The sequence below is a fragment of the Anastrepha ludens genome, chromosome 3 (genome assembly GCF_028408465.1).
Source record: "Anastrepha ludens isolate Willacy chromosome 3, idAnaLude1.1, whole genome shotgun sequence".
NCBI classification, from domain to species: domain Eukaryota; kingdom Metazoa; phylum Arthropoda; class Insecta; order Diptera; family Tephritidae; genus Anastrepha; species Anastrepha ludens.
This window is the reverse complement of record NC_071499.1, coordinates 20,449,711-20,471,907: the sequence shown is the minus strand read 5'-3', so window position 1 is coordinate 20,471,907 and position 22,197 is coordinate 20,449,711. Positions and strand designations below refer to the sequence as shown.

Below are 22,197 nucleotides of genomic sequence, written 5' to 3'. Positions count from 1 at the left end.
AAAATCGCTGATATAAGCAATTGCTTATTCGGTATGTGAACACTGTTTCTGCCAGTGCACGCAGGGACGCATGAGCTTGTAACAATTTTTTTATATTTTTATTTATATGTTTTTTGTTTGTTTTATTCCGGCCTCGTCTCAAATTATTCTAAACATCTTGAAATTTAAGAATATGCTAAGTTTTTTACAACAATTACAATTAAAATACCCAATGGTAACTACTTTTTTGTCATGACAAGTAGACTCGCCTTGACAACAAATTTGGTCACCTTTCAATGGCGAGTATGTCAAATACAGTTAACTTGTAAAATACCCCCAGTCGTGTCTTGCAGGGGATCTTATGAGTTTGAGTGATTGGCAATTCTCTTTGCGACTTGTTGCACTGTCGTATCTGCGCACAAATATCGCGGAATTCAGCAAATGAATGTGGCTTATAAAGTCCACTGTCTGGCAACTCCATGCTGCTGTTTTGTCTGGCATCAAAACACGACATAGAGAATGCATCTTCTATCATTCCTGGCATCAAAACAAAAGCAGCTGATATCACATATGGAAATTAAACAAAGAAAATTACATACATACATATATATTTTGAAAAGATTAAAAATTTCACTGAAATAACAATTAGTTTCGTAACTACTGAGCAAATGTTTGTGAAAAATAAAATATAAGAAAAAGGAAAATGTGCATAGTAATGAAATCTATTGATTGAAACGATCTGTTATTGCCATTAACTGAAGTAATGCAGTTGGTATTCAATGCAACAAAATAAGTGATTATTTACGATTAATTTGGTGAAGATGTCGGAGATAATGGAGCACATACATTCCCGAGAGTCAAATATGCAGGAATACTTGGAGCTACTGCCCCCGTCGGAATGTAGCTTGCTAAAGGTTTGTAATTGCACGGTGGCACTTGGGTACATTGAGTATTTACATATGTATGCATATGTACTTTGATCTCTTTTGCAGAGTTGGCTGCAGGCCTTAGGCCCCGACATCGACTCTAGCGGACCAGCAAATTTCGAAAGCATAACGCAACAGCTGAAGCGCCGCACATACCCAACATTACAGATATTGAATTTGAACCGCGAGAAATCCAAACTTCATATTCGGCGTGTAATCGCTGAAGTGTTGCAGCTATTATTGACGCAAAATGATAGCAAATGTAGGGCACAGTTCATTAATTTCATTGTGAACTTTCCGCTAAATATACTGGATGTGACGTCATTACGCTTAAGGTTAATAAAACAATTAATTTCGGAGATGGCGCAGACTGATGATGCTTACTTAGCTTTGCTGGCACGACAGGAGTCCAACCTATTAGTGGAAGTACTTGAACAGTCACAGGAGCAGTGGCAGAATTGCACAACAGGCGTACCCAATAAAGAATTCGTATTGCATCAGGCTTTGCGCTATAAGCAGCATTTTGCACCGTTGGTAGCGATACACTTGAAGAATGCGCATAGTGTGGCCGATAAGGGGCTGCGTAATAATTTGCTGATATTGAAAATTGCCAATGAGCTATCCAATACCACACAAACATTGGCCGAAGTGGGCAACATAAACAAATGGTTGACAGAATATTCTGTTGACGATACTCCGGCGCATTTGAAGGAAATGCATAAATTTTTCTATGCCGATTTTCAGCGCATTGCAATTATTATAGATTTCTTGAAAAGGTTCTCGGAAGCATATAAATGCATTCCATTAGATACAATACTAAATACGCGTTACGCTCTAAATCTGCTGTATGACTACGACATCGATGTCAGGTAAACTTGCTGTCATATATAGGGTGGGCCATGTAAAATTTGCTTTTTGAATCGGCTATAAAAAAAACACATCAATATTTTTTTTTTATTTTGAAGATTGAACATTGTCATTCATGAATGAAAAATAATAGCGTTCAAATGACTGCCACGACTGGTTTTACAGAAGGTCATTCGATCAACCCAATTTTTAAGCACATTTTCCATTGTTTGGGCTCCAATTTCATGAATTGCAACTTCGATTTCATGTTTTAAAGCATCAATCGTATCTGGATGGTTCGCATAGCATTTGTCCTTAACGGCTCTCCACAAAAAATAGTCCAACGGACTTAAATCACAGTTCCGAGGCGGCCAATTTATATCGGAATTTCGGCTGATTATTCGGTTTTAAAAAACGGTAGCCAAAAGTTCGAGTGTAACTTTGGCAGAGTGACAAGTTGCACCGTCCTGTTGAAACCAAGTGTCGTCCATGTAACCCTCTTCAATTTTTGGGAACAACTCGTTGAGCATATCACGGTAACGCTCGCCATTTACTGTAACTCATTTTCGAAAAAAAATGGCCCGATGATGCCGTCAGACCAAAAACCGCACCAAACAGTGACTCGTTGTGGATGCATTTGCTTCTCTACAGTAACGTGTGGATTTTCTGAACCCCAAATCCGACAATTTCCCTTATTGACGTAGCCACCGATGTGAAAATCAGAGGGGAAGAAGAAGACTCACCACTTTGGAAATAGGTTTTCAATATTTCCCGATTTTGTTCAAGCGTATAGCGTCCTATTTCGTAAATGTCAAACCTTTAAGTAAATTATGAACACATTTGACATGTCATTTGTGTTACCATTCTCAAAAAAATAGGTGGTTCAAAAAGCAAACGCTATATGGCCCACCCTGTAGATACTAATAAATTCTTTAGTTTACTATTATTTTGCTATCGTTTTCAGTTTCGAAGATACCCGTCGCTTATTGGAAGCCACACGCAAGTGGCAAATACATTTATCAAAAACGAAATGTCTTTATGAACTTGAAATGGAAACATTAAATTATTACACAGCCTTGTCCACTGTGTGCGACATAATGCTGCCCATCACAATTAACTGTAATTCGGATACATATTACGACGGCAAGATTCAGCAATTGAACGCAATGCTGCGGAAAATACTCAACGTGGACATGTTATGCGCACTTATCGAAGACATTTTCCAGTTGATTTTTCTGCGCTGGGAGCATTTGCGCATGTCTTCGAATATATTTTTTTCTGCAATTCGGCCGAATCGTAGTCACTCTGGACACTCAAGCGCCGCTAATAGCACAGCTGCAGCTACCGATGAGACTCATACAACGTCGATGCGTTCAACGCCCACTTCAGCTAGCAGCGGACGTCATGGTTTCATTTGTAACGGTCGTTCACTTCAAGCAATTTTTGGATTTTTGAAAAATTTCATAACTAAAAAAATACATTCAGAAGATTACAAACATGCATCAGAGCGTGTGCAGCTTCGCTTTCAGCGCATCATTGATGTAATATCTGAGGCATTGTGGAAGTATTCCGTTTTAGAAAAGTTCGATAATTCCCCTATATTGGCAAACATACAGCAAAAGTATGGCTTAGCACCCGAAGATCTGCTACAATTGGTGCGTGTGCATGCCGATGCTGTAGACAAATCTTCCAGTGATGATGACAGTCGTGATCGCAGTAATCACGCTAGTTTGTCGCGTCGCAAAGCAGCGCGAAAGAAACGACGTGCCACAATAAGTGGTGCAGCAGGAGTAGTGCGCCCAATGTTGCAAGAGAGCGAACTAAATCAAGGCAGCGGAAATTTAATGGCACGCAGCGTCACCGCTGCCGAAGATGGAGCGCAAAATCCTGTGCATGAATTAAAGTCACGGCGCGAGTTTGATAGTTTCACCGAACGGAGTATTATACCACAGATGTTGGGTTCGCCAGAGGATTTGGCAATAGTAGCATTGTCTTTGAACAATTTCAACGACGTCAAATTCATTATTGAGGTAAGTTGGCCATATTCGTGTTGGTTGCTTGTATTTAGTTAGGGCAATTAATGAATATTATCGTAAATGATCCCTTATTCGGCCGCCGTGGCCGAATGGGGTGGTGCGTGACTACCATTCGGAATTTAGAGAGTGAACGTCGGTTCGAATCTCGGTGAAAGATCAAAAATTAAGAAAAAGTGTTTTCTTATAGCGGTCGCCTCTCGGCAGGCAATGGCAAACCTCCGAGTGTATTTCTGCCATGAAAAAGCTCCTCATAGAAAAATATCTGCCATGTTGCATATCAAGGGGACCTTAATTTCCACGACTCCAGGTTCTAAGCAATAAGATTTGAGTATTTGCAATGAAAAAATAGGTCTGTTTATGAAGCAAATACTTTGTAATAGTTGTTAAAAATTATTTCGTTTTGGTGAGAGAGCAAAATGACATCTCATTTTGAGGGGAAGTTGCAAGTTTTTACTGGATAAATTTTTACTTATAAGAATTTGCAAGTGAGCAACTGATCGCAACCGAAGCTCGTTATTTTGCATTTTATTTGCTTTATGTTTTTAATTTAATACGGGGTAGCTCAAGTGAAAAAAAAAATAAAATTTTTCCTATGCGTCATATCTGGTTGAAAATTTTTTCAAAATACATATGCAGCTTTATATATACATATATATGTAGGTATGTATTTCATTACGTTATACAACGAGCAATAAGATAAGTAAGCTCTTCATCATATAATCGGTTTTTTTGTTTGTAGGAAAGCTGCATTCGCACCAACCATCAGTTTGGTGTAATTTTAAGTTGCTCTCGTTCGAAGTTTTTTGCATTTTAAGTTTTATAAAATAGAATTCGATGTAAAGATTGCCAGTTCGATTTCAAGGACCATTAGGAAATAGGCTCAAGCAGAAACGACTAAAAAAAGATTGTGAGCAATATACTAAGTTCTGTTACAAGTTAGGTCCGTTATAGATATGAAAATATAACACATTTTGAATGGTGTAACTATAATAATGATGTAAATATTGTAAACAAATTTTCGATTTTAATTCGAAATGGTGACTATTAGCTTTTACATAAGCCTTCAAACGATTAGGCCATTCACCTATTACAGCACGCACGGATTTCATGATTATTGACGTCGCTGCTCGAACCAAAGATTGTTTGAGACTTTGCAAATTTCTGTGAGGTCATCAATTCTGACTGTAGTCCAATGGATTCAGATCCGGACTTCCAGACGTCCAATCTTCTGCGGCTATGAACCCAGGAATATTGTTTTTTAGTCACTGCTGTGAGGAATTTGCTTTATGGGCTGGAGCGGAATCTTGCTGGAGGATTCAAGGCTCTCCATTGAAGGGAGTACTGCTCAACTGCTTCTATACACCTTTTAAGGCATCCTTCTGGTAAACTTTTCCCCCCGTCTTAACCCCTTTTTCGCGCAGATTTTAAGAGATGTAAAGTCTTTACAAGACACTCCCAACCAAACCATTAAGGAGGCTGTATGGTGGCCAAGCTGAACCCTTGGAACAACATTTTTTGCGTACTTAGAAGTTTTAGCATGGATTTTGTCTTTTTGCTTATTAAAAACTTCTTCAACAGTGAACATTTTCTCATCTGTAAAAGGAATATTTTCATGGCCGTTGACCGCGTGCCATCAAAGAAGCTGCTTGCATCTGTCGAGTGTAATTTTCTTCAAGCGCGTTGTCAAAAGATGAAAAGGTGAGCGATGGAAGCCGTTCATGTGGAGATCATCTATAATTAGTCTTGACATTTTTCTGGTCGACACATTCACTTCCCTGGACATTTTTTTGCTTTCTAAGGGAATTTCTGTGCAATTCGAAATCTCCTTTGCTTGCACCACTTGCTTACCAAACTTTTGTAATGCAATCACTAAAATGCGATTTTCCACGAAACTGAGTACAGACTTTTGCCACGGAAATTGCCACAAAACTGAGTAAAAACTCTTGAAGCTCGCCTACTCCTACTCTATATATCAGCATGGCTTCCGAAGAGTGCACAGAACCACTACAGCACTCACCGCCATAAACACTCAGCTCGATCGCGGGCTTAATCAAAACCGCCTCTGCGAGAGGACTGTGATAGTAGCGCCGGACCTGAAGCAGGCCTTCGACACTGTCAGCCACTCCACGGTACTAGATGACATTTTACAGTCTACACTCGCGCCAAGGCGGAAGAGATGCTCCGCGAACTGTCTGAGTAGTCGACACTCGTCGGCATTATTTCGAGATCAAATCTCTAAACAGAGGAGGATAAAGCAAGGTGCTCCGCAGAGTGGTGTCCTTTCACCCTTGCTTTTCAGCTTCTACATATCGAAGCTCCCGCAGCCACCAGAGAAAGTTTCTCTGGTCTCATATGCCGACGACTGTTCGATAATAGCGTCAGGCAATGATGGCCTGTGCGCAAAATTAAACGACTACCTCACCTACCTTTCTCGCTTCTTCACTGCGAGGAATCTACAACTTTCCTTGACTAAGTGCACGGTGAACCTCTTTACCACCTGGACAAAGAAGGTCAAACTGCAACTCAAGCTCAAAGTCGACGACACATCAATACCTACTGTTAACAACTCCAAAATTTTAGGAGTTCCTTTGACAGTTTGCTATCTGAAGTCCAAAACCACAACAAGGTCCTCAAATCACAAGCCGGCAGTACTTGGGGCAAAGAAAAATAAATGTTGTTGGCGACATTTAAAGCAATTGACCGGCCGGTTCTGAATTACGCTGCGCCTGGTCGCCTAAAACACTGCCATTCGGACAGCGACAGGATGCCTCTTGATATCCTCACTACAATACTTACATAACGAGGCGGCACAGATGCTTCCTGTGAAGGAGCACAACAAACTGCTCAGCAAGCAGTTTGTGCTAGGATGCTATCGCAGGTCCCATTCATGTAGACACCTGCTTAAACCTGAACCGCCTCCCAGGCACGTCAGGAGACAACTATTCAGCTCAACGTGTTCTAGGATCAAACAAATCGACAATTACTGGACCGGACAGTGTTAAAACAGGCTATAAACGACATTTATCGGGAGACACTTACCACTTTCTTAAGCTCCCGACCCCCAAATGGCGTTATCGGAGTCCAACCACCATCCATAGCAGGTGAAGAGCTCCAGCTACCCCGAGAAACTCGCGTAACCTTGGCACAATTACGTTCTGGTTACTGTATCAGGTTCTACCAGTCTTCCTATCCAGAATCGAACCCGGCATACCCAATATATGAGAAGCATGTGAAGGCATCCCGCACGGCACCAACCACCTTTTCTCATACCCCATCAAACCCATTCATCTAACACCCCTGTCTCTATGGACCCAACCTGTTAGCCTGCTGTTGTGATCTACATAACACTGACAGGGATAAGTGAGACTGAGTATAATTTATGAGCAGACCAAGGCGCATTCATTAAAGGTGGTAGTACTAGACCAACAACAATGTTTTGCAGATTTGATTGCCAAAGAAAAGTATTGGCAAAGTAGAAAACAAAGAATGAATTTGCCTTGTTTCATTCTGAGCTGACAGCTACATGGACACGGCGAAGAAAAAAAGCAAATCAGCTGATTTACCAACACCATCTTTAATAGATTCGCCTTGGAGTAGACAATGCATACGAACAAAAGCAGTACATTATAAAATTTGTCACAGAATTTATGGCAAGACTAAGTATTTCAGGTATTGTTTTGTTTACTGTTTTATAAAATTAACAAAAGCTTTATAAGTATAAAAAAAGAATAATAATAAGTAACAGTTATATTAAATATGATACTAAGCATGTGAAGATCGGTTATGTTTTTGATAAGGTCGTTAGGGATCCCCTCATCTACCTAACTCGGGCTACCATTGTCCGTTATAGAGAAGGTTTCCTTAAAATGGTACTTGAATTCGATTGGTTTTTGCCAGAAACCATAGACGACAGCTGCCTCCTTGAGGAGTGTCAAAAGCCACACAATAATCATGTAAACCTGCGAGAAAAAATAATATACATAACCTTTACACAACTTTTTTTAAATATAATTTTGTATGAAAAAGTAAATTTTTCGCACACATTCCTGCTTTTCAGACTTTTCACCTACAAAATACCGCACTCAACCGGGAGCTGCTGTTCGTCGAACAACAACAGCAAATCAAGCATAAACTCGCAACTATTTACGAGAAATATGAGCAGAAAGAGCAGTGCAGCGGCGTTGCGGATCCGCCAAAAGCCACCGTGGAGCAGATACGCAACGTGGCAGACAAAGGTTTCAGTATATCGCGAATTATCAGTGTCATTGACAAATTTGCGCTCACGCAAAGCATACAAGCCACACCGGAACAACAACAAATTTGCCAGCGCCACATGAACAATCCACAGTACTCATTTTTGCGCAATTTCGAGACTCACAACTTAAATGCAATCATCATCACAGATTTGGTGCTCAATTTGCCTTTCAATCGCGAAATCATTTCGAATGTGTTGACGGTCATACGGCGTCAACAGCAAGTGCCCAGTGGAAGCATGTCGCGTTCCTTTAGAACGGAGGCCACTGCCACTGCCACAGCCGGCAATACCTCCAACACCAATTCACAGTTATATGGCGATATGGGCGCCTTGACGTTGCTCGAAAATCTCAGTGAATGTTTGGCATCCTTGAAGCAGCAGCGGCTATCGCAGTTGCTTTACGACAATCACTACTCGCTAAAACCACACAAATTGGCAGTAGAGTTGCAGCGCGAGCGCGCCTTTCACAGCGTCTTTCTCAAAGCAGCTAGCGAAATTGGGCACATCGATGATTTGCGCACGCATGGGTCACTCTTTCATGATCTCCAAGCGAAATGCAATTACTATCAACGTTTCATCGCCTATGTGCAGCAACTTGCGTACCTAGTCCACTTGCGCGATCGCAATATAGAGTATCATACGAGCGCACTGCTGAAGATCAACATCTGTGACGTCATTGGCGAATTGATATTCGAATGCGATATGACGCCGCTGGAGATCGAGGCGAATGTATCGGCTCTGAATTTGAATTTGGTGCATGTCATAGCGCTGAATGTCTGTCCCGAAATCGCCGGCAAATGCGGTGGGGTTGGCGGCTGGAAGGGTGTGTGGCGCAAGATCTCCGACCAAAAAGCCGAGAACATACTTAACTATGTGGCAAATCAAAATTCGTTACTGGCACGTCTGCTGCAGGGCGTCATCAACGCAGCTGACGTGTCGTTGTCGGCAAATAACTTAAGTACGCAGTACTTGGAGAGTTTGCTGGAGCTGGAGGAGATTGAGTGCTTAGCGCAGTTATTTGATGGCAATAAATTTGTGGCAGCCTTGCGCTCCGACTACGATCCCAGAGATCTGGTAGCTAATGTCACATCGAAACTGACACAGTTGGAGCTGCTAACATTGGAATTGGGCTATCAACCAAAAGCGTTGCAACAAGCGCGCACGGATCAGCTGTTAGTACAAGTAATCGAAGAGGATGCGCGCAACATTTGTTTGGCTGGGCGCATACATGACGTGGGTGTGCGCGCCAAGTTAATACGCGACAATTTTACGAAAATTGCCACAACACGCCTGGCCAAGGAGTTAATTGAAAATACGCTGCAACATAAGCATGCGGCAACAAGCATATCAGTGGCGTTGCGCCACCAGCTCGAGGAAACCTTAGCTGACATTACTATTTACGCGAAAGTCTCCGAGGTGCTGCAGTTCGAGACGTGGCCGCGCGCTTACGACTTTGGCTTGAAAACGCCAACGGCGATATTTGAGAAATTGTTGCAGCTGCATTTGTACAAATTGTGCTACAATTGGTGTCGCGTGGTGAAGTTGACCGCGCACTTTGCTGCGCAAAAGCAACGTTTTTTGGATGTGCTGCTGTACGCGCTGCTCGAGTTCCATGACGATATAGGCGACAGCAGCACTTCCGCTGTCGGCGTTGGCGATGGTGAGAGCGAAGTGAACAAATACTTACTGCAGATCCTCGAAACATTCCCCGTTGCAGATGTGGTCGAGTTTCTGGACAAACACAAAGACAAGTTTCGTTCGGTATATCTAATGAGTTACGCCGTCGACTATCTGTCACGCCACAATCCGCACGAATGTCAAAGCTATCGAAATTATAAAATTTCTCTCGTCATTTTTGAACAGCTAACGCCCAACGAACTTGCTCCGTTCTGGAAACTTTTCAAATACCCTTTGCTGATAATTGAGCAGTTGGTGATGAATACAAAATTTGAGACGCTGACCAAAGTGCTAGCGGCTGTGCGTAGTGCGCTGTCGCACGTGGACGCCGTTGACGCGCAGGTGTGTTCCTTCTGTTTTGACAAACGCGGCCACATTTACGACATACACACGCGCAGTCCGAATTCGCCGCTGAAAGTGAAGTTCCAACTGGGCACTGACACTGGCCATACCACAAACTCTGCATTTATTTTGCTCAATTTCAATTTGTATCAGAAGAATCATGTCATCACGCATGAGTGCATCGATTTGCTGCTCCGTATCTACGGCACCAAGGCGCTGGACTATCACGTCTCAGACATCGCCTCTTCGTCGGAACGCATCTCACAGACCACAGACATGCAACAGTCGTTGGACTCGTTGTGTGGCGCATTCCAAATGCCGCCGACGGCACCGACGCGTGACGATTGGGTGCGCGACGATGATGCCACGCACTGCATGTGCTGCCATCGTGCCGCGTTCACCATGCTGATGCGTCGCCATCATTGTCGTCGTTGCGGACGGGTGGTTTGCTTTGCCTGCTCAACGCATCGCATGCGCATACCCGCTCTGTACGATGATGTGGAGGTGCGTGTTTGCAACGACTGCTTCAGCAAAACAGAAGAGGCGCAACGTAAGCGTGCGGAAGCTGAGGTAAAACGCGATGGTGCTACGACTGCCGTTGGTAATGGTGCGCGTGTGCGTGAAATCGACGCTTATAAGTGGCAGCTGTGCGGCAACATTACGCACGACAAGCTGTTGCGTGAGGAGTTCTGCTACGAGCATGCGCCCAGCGTGGCGCTATGTCTCTCCATACTCGCTTTTCATCAGGGTCAACAGAAATGTGTCGACTTGCTGTTGTATCACTGCCACAAATTGGAAAAACTATTCGTGCCAAATCCGGAAGTCGACTACGAATTGGTGGCGAAGATGATGAGCTGTCTTGCATTGGCTGCTAAGGTAAAATTTGCGTGCAGAATTTTGTATCTGAATTTACATAAGCAATGTTTTTGTATTTCATAGGTGCGTGGTGGCCCACCTGAAATTGAAACTATACGCGAGCATGCGGCGATTATTATGTCAGTGGTGCAAAATGGCTGCGAGGCGCTAATACCAGCGGGTCCTCTGAACAATCACAGTCTTCGCAAACTGGGTGACTCGCTGGTGCAAGCAGAAAAATGGGATCTGGCATTTGAGGTGCACCTCAAGTGTGGATTTCCCACAGCCGGAGTTATGGCCGCGCACGGGTTATCTTGTCTGCGGGCAGGTTGTTTTGATACAGGTAATCAATTAAATTTAGAAATGAAAATGACTAAGATTTTAGCAAAACTAAACATTTTTTTCACAAGCAGAAAAAAAAACTGGAGGAATGTTGTAGATTGGATAAGTTGAAGATTTTGATTTTTTTTTTTTAATTTTCTAGATATTTCTTGTTCAAGTTTTGGTGGTTTCTATTTTTACCAAAAAAGTTTATATAAAAAAGGTATTTTATACAAAACTAGAGTGTTTGTAAAGAGTTTAGAGATTTGAGGTTAGGTTAGGTTAGGTATATCTGGCTGATCTGAATACATCTCACATAGATCACAAGCGTCCGTAGTGTTACCAGTGTTGTTGTTGGAGTCGTGTTGCAAGTTCGTAGCAATATTTTGGCAATCCTGTGGGAGGTCGAGGCTGCCCATAGAGAGATTTAAGGTTGGGGTTATTTTAGGTTAAAGTTGGTTCTTGCTAGGATTAACTCTGTGTTAAAGAGTGTAATCAAAATCATGACGAAAGTGTTTCAAAACAACTTTTGGTTCTCTACGCTACCAAAACGACCGAAATTGATATCTGCGTAAGACCGCTCCTACAGAATTTCTCATAAATTTATACAGTCAGAATAACATCTTCACAATGAAGCTTCCGAAGTGCTGCCGATGAAGGAGAAAATAAAAATGTTTTTATTTTTTGTCACAAAATAAAGCATTCACAAATACATCCCATGAGGCAGTATAAAACTACTCTGTCACGCAAGGAGGCTCCTCAGTAAATTAGAGAGATGCATCTCCAAAGTTGGCGGAGCTGCGTTGTACCTATGTCTAAAGCGAATGAGCAACATACATTGCGAGGCAGTTTCAAATGGCAACAATACGATTGTCCTAGACGGCCACTCTTTACTATTATTATTGTTGAGCGGAATTCGCAAAATCTAAGAATCACTCCGGCGCTACTGATTTTCTCTTATGAACTCTATTACATTTTCGTTGGTCTTAGATGAACTGAGCTTTACCTTAACTTTGCGACAGACCACGTTAAGTATAAGTCTATAAAATGCTTACCTGGCTTAGCCTTTCGTATTAAAATTAGATTTTTGGAAATAGCAACATGCAACATGTTTCATGAATCAAGTATATTTTATTGTGAAATTTTTATTAACATTTTTCAAGTTAATTAATTATTAACATCTGAATTCAGAGAGGACATAGGTTCGAATCTCGGTGAAAGACCAAAATGAAGAAAAATTGTTTTCTAATAACGGTCGCCCTTCGGCAGGCATTGGCAAGCCTCCAAGGAAATTTCTACCATGAAAATGCTACTCATAAAAAGACGCACAACATAAATAGAAGGAGGAACCCGGCTAAACAACCAGCAAAGGATGTATACGCCGATTTTTAAAGCTTTGATTTCTTAATACTTTGTTTTTTTTTACGTTTTCCACACTTTATTCTATATAAAAATGGATTTCTTGTGGAAAAAAATTAAATTAAATTAAATTAAAATGAAATGAAATTAAAAACAAAAAATAAATTAAAAAAAATTAAAAAATAGAAAAAATTAAGCCAAACATATGAAATAAAAAGAGTAAAAAAAAATCAGTTAAAATAAATTAATTAAAAACAAAAAATAAATGAAAAGAAAAAACAAAATAAAAAAAAATTAATTAAAAAAATAAAATTAAAGAAAATTAATTTAAAAAAGAAAGTAAATAATTAACTTTATTGAAAAAATTATTAAAAAAAGAATTAAAGAAAACCTAGTAAAAAAAAATAAGTCACTAAAATTAATTAAAAAAATTACTTTAAACAAAATTAATTAAAAAAAAAAAATTATAAAAAAATGTGTTAAAAAAATTAACTAAAAAAAAATTAATAAAAAAAAATAAAAAAAATGAAAACAAAAAATTGTATTTAAGAAAATCACCAGCAACGTCATCGATTTTCTTTTTTTATCAGCGTGATTCTTCCGCTTAAAACTTGCTCGTTATTTTACAATACCAAAGTTCTGTTGGTGATAAAATAGCATGAAGAATGGACACGAAAATTATTAAAAAATATAGTATTAAACTAAAAACTCATATTATTCCATATAAACACGGATTTCTTGCGAAAAAAAAAGTTAATAAAAAAATTATAAAAAGGAATTAATTCAAAAACAAATTTATTAAAAAAAAGTATATTATATGTAAAAAATGATAAAAAACTAATTAATTAAAAAAAGATAATTTAACAAAACAAAATTATTGAAACAAATATTAAAAAAAAATTATTAAAACAAAAAGTTATTATAAATACAGGGTGGCTGATGAAAGCCGCTACCAAAAAAAAATTGAATACATTTTTTTCTTTTTAAGTTATCTGTTCCATTTTTGTTTTAATTTGCAGATTGATCTTTAAAATTTATTAAAATGGATAACTGGGACACGCAAACAAGAATTTGAATAGTCCGCCGCTATCACGCTCTGGAGTCCGTAGTTTTGGTACAGAGAGATTACAGGCGGATGTTTGGCGGCGATCCCCCGAGCAGATGGACCATAATGAGACTGGTGAATAATTTTGCTGAGCAAGGAAGAGTCGCAAGAAGGCCTTATCATCGAAACCCACCAGTTCGGAGGGAGGAAACGATCGCTGCTGTAGCTGCAGCTATACAAAGCAATCCAAGGGTTTCAACAAGAAGCTTATCTGCTCAACTTGGTGTCAGCCGACAGTCTTTGCAAACAATAATGCACAAAGATTTAGACTTATTTCCCTACAAAATTCAAATGGTTAACAACAGTATTATTGAAAACAAAAAAAAATCGAATCCTTTTTTTCAAATCAGCGCGATTCTTTCGCTTTAAACTTGTGAATAAATTAAAAAAAAACGTATTAAAAAACTAACTTAAAAAAACATAAATAAAAAAAATTATTAAAAAAATTTATCAAAAAAAATTTATTAAAAGAACGTTTGTAAAAAAAATGATAAACAAATTATTAAAAGGAAATTTATTAAAAAAAGTTAATTAAAAGAAATTAATTAAATGAAACTTTATTAAAAAAAAATTTATTGAAAAAAAATTATTAAAAAAAATAAATTAAAAAAAAAAATTATTAAAAAAAATTAATTGAAAAAAAAATCGAATTTTATTTTTTTTAATCAGCGCGATTCTTTCGCTTAAAACTTGCTCTTTATTATACCAAAGTTCGTGATAAAATAGCAAACGTATGGACACGAAAATATGAAAAATTAAATTAATTAAACAAAAAACTCATATCACTTCTCTTGGTTTTATATAAAATGGCGCATCTTAGATTTGACTTCGTTCATTAGGCGATGAACCTCCGTTTTTGTTGCGGTATCTGCCGCTCTCCACCAATTCATTTTGATTTGCTGCTCATTTTAAATCTGGTTTTTTCAGTTTTAGCAATTTTCTCAATTCCTCAATATTTTCCAATAGGTCGCAAATGTCGACAGTTTAGTGAGTTATGGTCTGTTTGAACACTATTTACCCCCGTTGATTTTTAGTGCCCGAGGTAATGAATGTTTTGCTTTTCATACCACGCTGGCAGTTGGCTTGGCAAAACAAACATTTTTTACGTAAACCTTCACTTATGGGATGTAACCTTTCGACATAACGGCCTGTGTTGCCGCATCTCGAAGTGAAAGGCAAGTTTTTTTCGCAATAATGCCACCACTTCTTTGACATGTGACTGCAACACAAATCTTTTTTTCTTCCACTGCCCGGCGAGATGTTTTTTTTAGGTCTGCGAACTGCCAGTAGTGGTTGGGAGTCAAAACTGGCGAATACGAATCGAAGTTCCATTGTTTTGATTGACTTGCGACACGATGCGTTGTCTTAATGGAACAAAATTTTTTTTATTTGGCTGATGCCGACGTTTCTTTGCAATTTCGATATTCAAATGCTGCGGTGAGGCTATATAATATTTACTGTTGATGGTATTTCCCTTCTCAAGATAGTCAATGAATATTACACCATGCACATCACAAAATACCAAGGTCATAACCTTTCCCGCCGATAGTTGTGCTTTCGGGCGCTTAGGACGAGATTCACCAGTTGTTGTCCACTCAGATGATGATCGTTTTGATTCTGCAGTGAAGTGATGGATCCATTGTCACATATCGATGCAAAATTTCCGGTTTATTACGTTTAAACACGGCCGAACATTGCTCAGAATCATCAACACGTTCTTGATTTAGTCATCAGTAAGTGAACTTTGAACAGAGCTTCCCTATAGTCAAATGCTCTTGCAATGTAAATCCAACCCACACTTTTGATATCTTTACGATACAAGCTGACTCACGCAATTTCACTTTTTCATCATTCCAATTTCTGGATTTTTTTGATGTTTTCTGGTGTTACCGGCCCATTAGGACGACCACCGCGTAGGGCCTCATTGCATCATCGGTGTCCCTACGACCACTTTTGACCTCAGCAAACCATCGTTTTATTATTGTTTATGATAGAGTGAAGTCCCCATAACACTTTTCAACCGATTGTTTTGCTTCAAGCGTATTTTTTCTCTGTTCCTATCAAGGATTTCTTTTTGTGTCTTTGTTTTGAAGATAACAAAAGTAGCGTCACTCTTAGCTCAATAACTCACGAAGTAATGTATAGAATATCATGAAATTTTGATAGCTCTCGTTTTAAGGTTAGTACGAACTGAAAAAGAGGTGAATGCAATGAAAGTAATGCTTAAGTCCAGGATTTTTCGACCCATGTGTATGAAAACTAATTTTGTCATAATTCATACCATATTTCAGCACGCGAGAAATTCTCCCATTGCATGACGAAATTGAGTAGCGAATATATAAACGCAAAAATCTGCAAATACATCATGTCCACATCCACTGATGCCGACAACAATGAGAGTCCCTTCGAGTGGTACAACGATGTTGACATTCAAGCAATCAAAAGACCACAACGCGGTCCGCCACTATTGCAGGAAATAGTGAAAACTATCGAGAACACGCCATGTCTCAAGCCGCAACCAGAAACGCTGAAGCGCGCATCGCTCATACGCAGCTCGAACACTTCACTGGCATCACTGCTATCGCGCCGCAAAGACCCCTGCCCCATACGCCTGCATGAGCCCGCACTGGGCATACTCAACACATTGGCTAATCTGAAAAAGATCACAAAAGGTCAATATACTGAGGTACACAGCAATTTCAGTGGTCTGCATACGAATTTGGACAACAAATCACGTCAGTACTTGCAACACACGCGTGGCTTCGAAGAGTGTCTACACTATGTGCTCACCTATGGATCGCACACGGATGTGCTGCAATTCCTCATGCGCCATCACGAGCTTATCGCTACTTTAAAATATTACATTGAACAAAATCTCGAAACCGAATTGTTCATACAAAATATATTTCTCATATCGCTGCGTAATGGCGCTGTGCCCACTTTGATCGAACACATGCAAAAGCTGGACGCCAGTTTGTCGATATGGCGGGTGACACTACTGCAGACATGCCACTACCTGGAGACACAGAATCTACTCAACTCACTCTATCAGCTGCAGCTACTGTTGCAGGATCCTGTGCGCGCCAGCATGACTTGTGTCAGATTCTACTCGAAAAATTGTGATAGCTTCCAGAAATTGCATGCCAACGCAATGCATTTGCACAATGCGCACAAGCATTTGCAGTCGCAACTCGAGGTGACGCAGTGGGATAAAGTGGATTTGGAGCCTATGCTGCGCAAAAGAAACAGCTCAGTTGGCAGTCGACGCTCGAGTAGGGGGTCTGGTGCGCATACACCCGCTCTGCACTCGAGCTTTTTGATGGAAATGGATGCGCGTGCACTGAACAGTCACATCAATACGATCTTAATGCAATTGGAGGTGGCGAAATTTCTCGCGCATTGTGAGAAGGAGTCCAACCCAGCGGAGGAGCCCATCACTTTGAAAACACTGAAGCAGGTAAGCATATCAAACTAATTTTGCTAAATGTGATAAAAAACTTGAAACTTCTTTGGTTGAAGATTCGGCTTGACTCTCGGTTTTGGCCACCCACTCCTTTCTTTGCTTCATATTGACGATTCGGCACAAAAAGCGCTGTTTATGTCCGCGTGTTGCTGTGATAAACGGTTCGCTAGACAGGTCTAGTTTACTGGGGCGGCAGCTCTTGGTCGGGAAAAACTCGAGTCATTCCGGTAACGTAGAACCGGCTGCCTTGAGAATGTACTAAAGCTGAAGTACCTGGGTCCATTGGGAGTAGGATTTCTCAGAAAAGTTTTCAATCTGTCCTTGGCCACTCTCATTATCCCTGACAAGTGGAAAGCAGGGAGATTGATCCCGCTACTGAAACCAAAACCGCCCGTGCGAGAGGACTGTCCTAGTAGCATTGGACTTGCAGAAGGCTTTCGATACTGTCAGTCATTCCACACTACTAAATGATATTTTTCAGTCGACATTCTCGCCATGGTTGAAGAGGTGGTCCGCCAACTATCAGAGCGGTCGTCACTCGTTAGTGATTTTTCGAGACCAAACATCCAAACAGAGGAAGATCACCCTTCACCCTTGATGTTCAACTTTTATCTATCAAAACTCCCCCAACTACCAGAGGGAGTCTCCCTGGTCTCATACTCTGACGACTGCACGATAATGGCGTCGGGCAATGACATTGATGGCCTGTGCGCCTAAGTCAACGTCTACCTCGCCGACCTTTCTCGCTTTTTCACTGCGAAAAATCTCTAACTTTCCCCCACAACTTTCCACGGCGACCCTCTTTACCAACTGGACAAAGGAGGCCAAACTGCAACTCAAGGTAAAAGTCGATGACACACAAATTCCGACTGTTTTTTTTTCCTTGTTCACTCCACTCGGGAGCATAGGGCCTCGACACGACTCAGTCTTGCGTTGGTTTCGTTAATCTATTTTGCTTTCTGACAGGGTAGGTGATTAGCCTGCCGCTACCAGTCCTAAGTAGTGGGAATGCCCACCTGTCGTTGCTTAGGAACAACGCCTTCTTACTGCTTGAAGCGTCATCTGTGTGTCACATTTTTCTGGCAGAAGGATCACACAGATGGTTCAGGACTTCGCTAAGTTTTGTGTGTCTGCGCTATTACCGCGATTGCCCGCTTCCTCTTTCTGGCACTACTGATGCAATGTGTAACTGTGTCTTTTTTCTTTGTTTTTTGCTTTTTTTAGCAGCTACAATGCAAGTAATGCGCTGACATTTGCGTGGGAGTAAGGATTGGAAGGGCAGCCGCCGTAGCCGAATGGGTTGGTGCGTGACTACCATTCGGAATTCACAAAGAGAACGTTGGTTCGAATCTCGGTGAAACACCAAAATGAAGAAAAGCATTTTTCTAATAGCGCTCGCCCCTCTGCAGGCAATGGCAAACCTCCGAGTGTATTTCTGCCAATATCAAGACGCACATCACAAATAGGAGGAGGAGCTCGGCCAAACACCCAAAAAGGGTGTACGCGCCAATTATATATATGTATATATTATAAGGATTGGAAGGATAAGGTTGTTGGGGTTGAGGAATGAAATGATTATTATTTTTTTTATATATAGAAACTAGGAAAATAGGTTTCAAAAAGTGCGAGGAGCGTGCTTTACGTGGGGCTCGAACCCACAACCTCTGGGAGCGCCGGCTAGTGCACTTAGCTAGACTACCGAGGCCAGTTGACAATCCCAAAATTTTGGGTGTAACCTTGGGACAAAGACTAAGAATTGTTGCTATCGACATTTAAGGCAATTGGCCGTCCGGTTCTAAACTATGCTGCGCCTCTCTGGTCGCCTGGAACTAGTGACACGCAGTGGATAAAGCTCCAGACTTGCCAAAACACTGCTATTCGGACAGCGACGGTTTACCTCCTGATATCACCTCTTTAACACCGTCACGACGCTGCACAGATGCTCCCTGTAATCTAGCACAATAAACTGCTCAGCAAGCAGTTCCTGCTGCGGTGCTACCGCAGCTTTCACCCTTGCAGACACCTGCTTGAGCCAGAGCTGCCTCCCAGGCACGTCAGGAGACACCTCTTCATTTTCGTCGGCGTAGATCCAGGACAAAACTAACAGACATTTACTGGACCAGACAGTGTTTAGACAGACAATAAATGACATTCATCGGGAGACCGTCACCACCTTCCTAAGCTCCCGACCACCGAATGCCGTAATCGGAGTCCAACAACCTTCTACAGGCGATGAAAAGCTTCAACTTCCCCGTGAGACCCGCGTAATCTTGGCACAATTACGTTCTGGATATTGTAGCAGGTTAAGCTCCTACTTATCCAGAATTGACCCCGACATACCAACAACAAGTGTCGAAAATGTTGATTTTTGCCTCCTGAGTATTCTATTTCTAAGCCTCAAAACGAAGAAAAAATTAAATAATTCAAAAATTCAATTAACATACAATAGTTTTTTAGAGCAATCAAATCGAAGAAAGAAAGAAAATATAACTGAACTTATTCCCCAACCCATTATTTTCACTCATTTCAGATACGCCTTGACCACAGCCTCAAGTTAAAGCTGCCCACACTATTCGATGGTCTCCAAGAGCGCATAGAAATTAGCATTTTAATTCTGCTATGCGGCAAAAATATCGACGAGGGTTTTGGTTTGACCTACAGGTGAGCGATATTCTCACGGATGCATGATCATGCAGATTTTAATTACAATATATGATTTCAATTCCGCAGGATCATTAATCATTACAAATTGCCTGGGATGAAAGTATTTGCAGCAGCTGCCAAGTTTCTTGCCTGCAATCAGCGTATTGGCGAAGTCGAGAAGTTGATTAGCTGCATAACGAGCAACAATGGCATCCAAACGCGTGACATTGACGAAATCCTTTCGGTCGCTATCAATTCGGCGTGTAATAGCAACGCGCCAGAGGTGAAAGCTGCGCTCGATAATCTCGCCAAGAAGATCCATAGCGTTGAATTGCGCATATCTTGTCACATCTTTATTGGCCAATTGAAATCGGCATACCTTTTGGCGAATAAATATGAACGCATCGGTGATATTCGTCGCATACTCCGGCAAGCCGAACTCACAAATCAGGTGCATATAAAGAAATTGTGCGAAAGAAAATTGAATTTTAATGCAGCCGCACGTGAATAAATTCCAACACGACTGAAAAATAGAACAAATATACCTTTTTACATGTTTGTATGTGCATGCATACGTACATTTGTATGTATTTCTGTTAATCGAATCGTTAGATATTTACATGTATTGTTGTGATTTTACCTAATAAGCTTTTACCAAATTTATACAAACTCTTATACATATACATACGTGCATACACACATATAACCATACACAAAATAAAGTATAAACCATTTTATGTATCCTTAATCATCGTGCCTGATATGCTAGTTGATGAATTCCATGATCTAATACTGGCTGGCTGCCATGAGGCCTACACTCACATACGGGTGCGAAGTCTGGTTGCTGGAATCGAATGAAACCAATCAGTTACGTGTAAATTGTTTTGAAAGAAAGATTCTAAGAAAAATATATGGACTCCTGTACGGCTTGAAGACACACTTAACAGGGGTGCAAATGTAATCAGGTACATCAAAGCGCAAAGGATTCGATGGTACGGTCACATTCTACAAATGAACAACGATATACAACGATAACTCCTCTCCTCTGCTCTCGATACACTGTTTTGTGTGATCTAAAAGCTTTTCGAAAGAGTGTTTCAGGTCATTGACCGGAATGTCTTTCAGGATGTCGGCACAAGCCTTTTAGATGACGGACGTAAAACGTTTTTCTTACATGACCGAATGCAATTTTCCGAATAGGTAGAAGTCACAGGGAGCCATATCAGGCGAATGCGGTGAGTGATTGATGGTTAAAATGCGCCACAAGAGTTACACTGTTGTAAAGGAGGTTCTCGTCGTTTCTTGCCTATTTAATGAGGTCTTTCAAATGTTGAATTCTGAGCAATTTTTGCTCCTCAGTTAACTTGTGCCGAATGAAACGTGCACCGACCTTTCGTAAGCCCAAATGATCAGTTAAAATGAGATAAATCGATGTTTTGGAGATATTCAACTCCAACTTCTTGAATTTCAACAATGATTTCGGTTCAATTCTGATAAATTTACGAACAATTTCTATGGAGTTTCCGGTGATTACTGATTTTGGGCGGCCCGTGTGATCATTGTCATTTATGTCCCCGCAACCATCTCTGAAACGTGTAAACCACTCATAAACTCTGGCACAAGATAGACAATCTGCGCCATAAACTTTTTCCATCAATTCAAATGTTTCGGTAAACGTTTTACCGATTTTAAAACAAAATTTGATATTAGCTCTTTGTTCGAAACTCATTTTTGTACCGATGACACAAATTTACGGACGCTTTAGATGCATTAACCTCACTTCCACTGAACCGAATTTCAGCGAGCTTTCACTGGAAGTCAGCTAGGAATGTAACTTCCAACGCACTAACTCATTAAAAAGATGGTGCCATTTTGTAGTTATAAAAAAGATCTTCGAAACAAATCCACAAAGTGACAGAAGTACAGTCCAGCCGAGAAAACGATGGAGGTATGACTTTGAAGGCGACTTTGGAGCTATGGACATAGCTGATATCAAACGAAAGGCTGATGACCGAGTGATGTGGAGGCGAATTGTAATGGCAACAATGATTCACCCATAACTTAAGGCGTTAGGGGTAGACAGAGGCCCGAAAAAATTGTGAATTTCAATAATTTTTTTTTGATAGTCAATTGTTTTGTTTTACAAAAATAAAGACATAGCACTAATACATCATATTTCGACTTGACTTTAGCAAAATTTAAAAAAAAAAAAATAAAAATAATTCTAAAAGTTATCGCTGTTTGTGTGGAGCCCGTTTCTCTAGAAGTCCCTTGCGGTGATCATCACAAGTCCTTGCAGATTCATATAAAATCAGTCGGACAAGAGAAATTAGTTTTTTTAATAGATAATCTTGTGCCTGATCGAAGCTTTTTTTTTTTAAATTAACAAA

General features: G+C 40.5%; 1 protein-coding gene across 1 annotated transcript; it reads left to right on the top strand.

Moving 5' to 3' along the window:
* Positions 1-404: 404 nt before the first annotated feature.
* Positions 405-20,782, top strand: LOC128857109 (zinc finger FYVE domain-containing protein 26 homolog). The gene is made up of 8 exons (XM_054092686.1): positions 405-893; positions 972-1,774; positions 2,716-3,781; positions 7,845-10,937; positions 11,001-11,259; positions 15,993-17,158; positions 19,695-19,825; positions 19,895-20,782. Exons 1-8 carry the CDS (start codon positions 801-803, stop codon positions 20,316-20,318), a joined length of 7,035 nt encoding a protein of 2,344 aa, XP_053948661.1. The 5' UTR covers positions 405-800; the 3' UTR covers positions 20,319-20,782.
* The last annotated feature ends 1,415 nt before the right edge of the window (positions 20,783-22,197 follow it).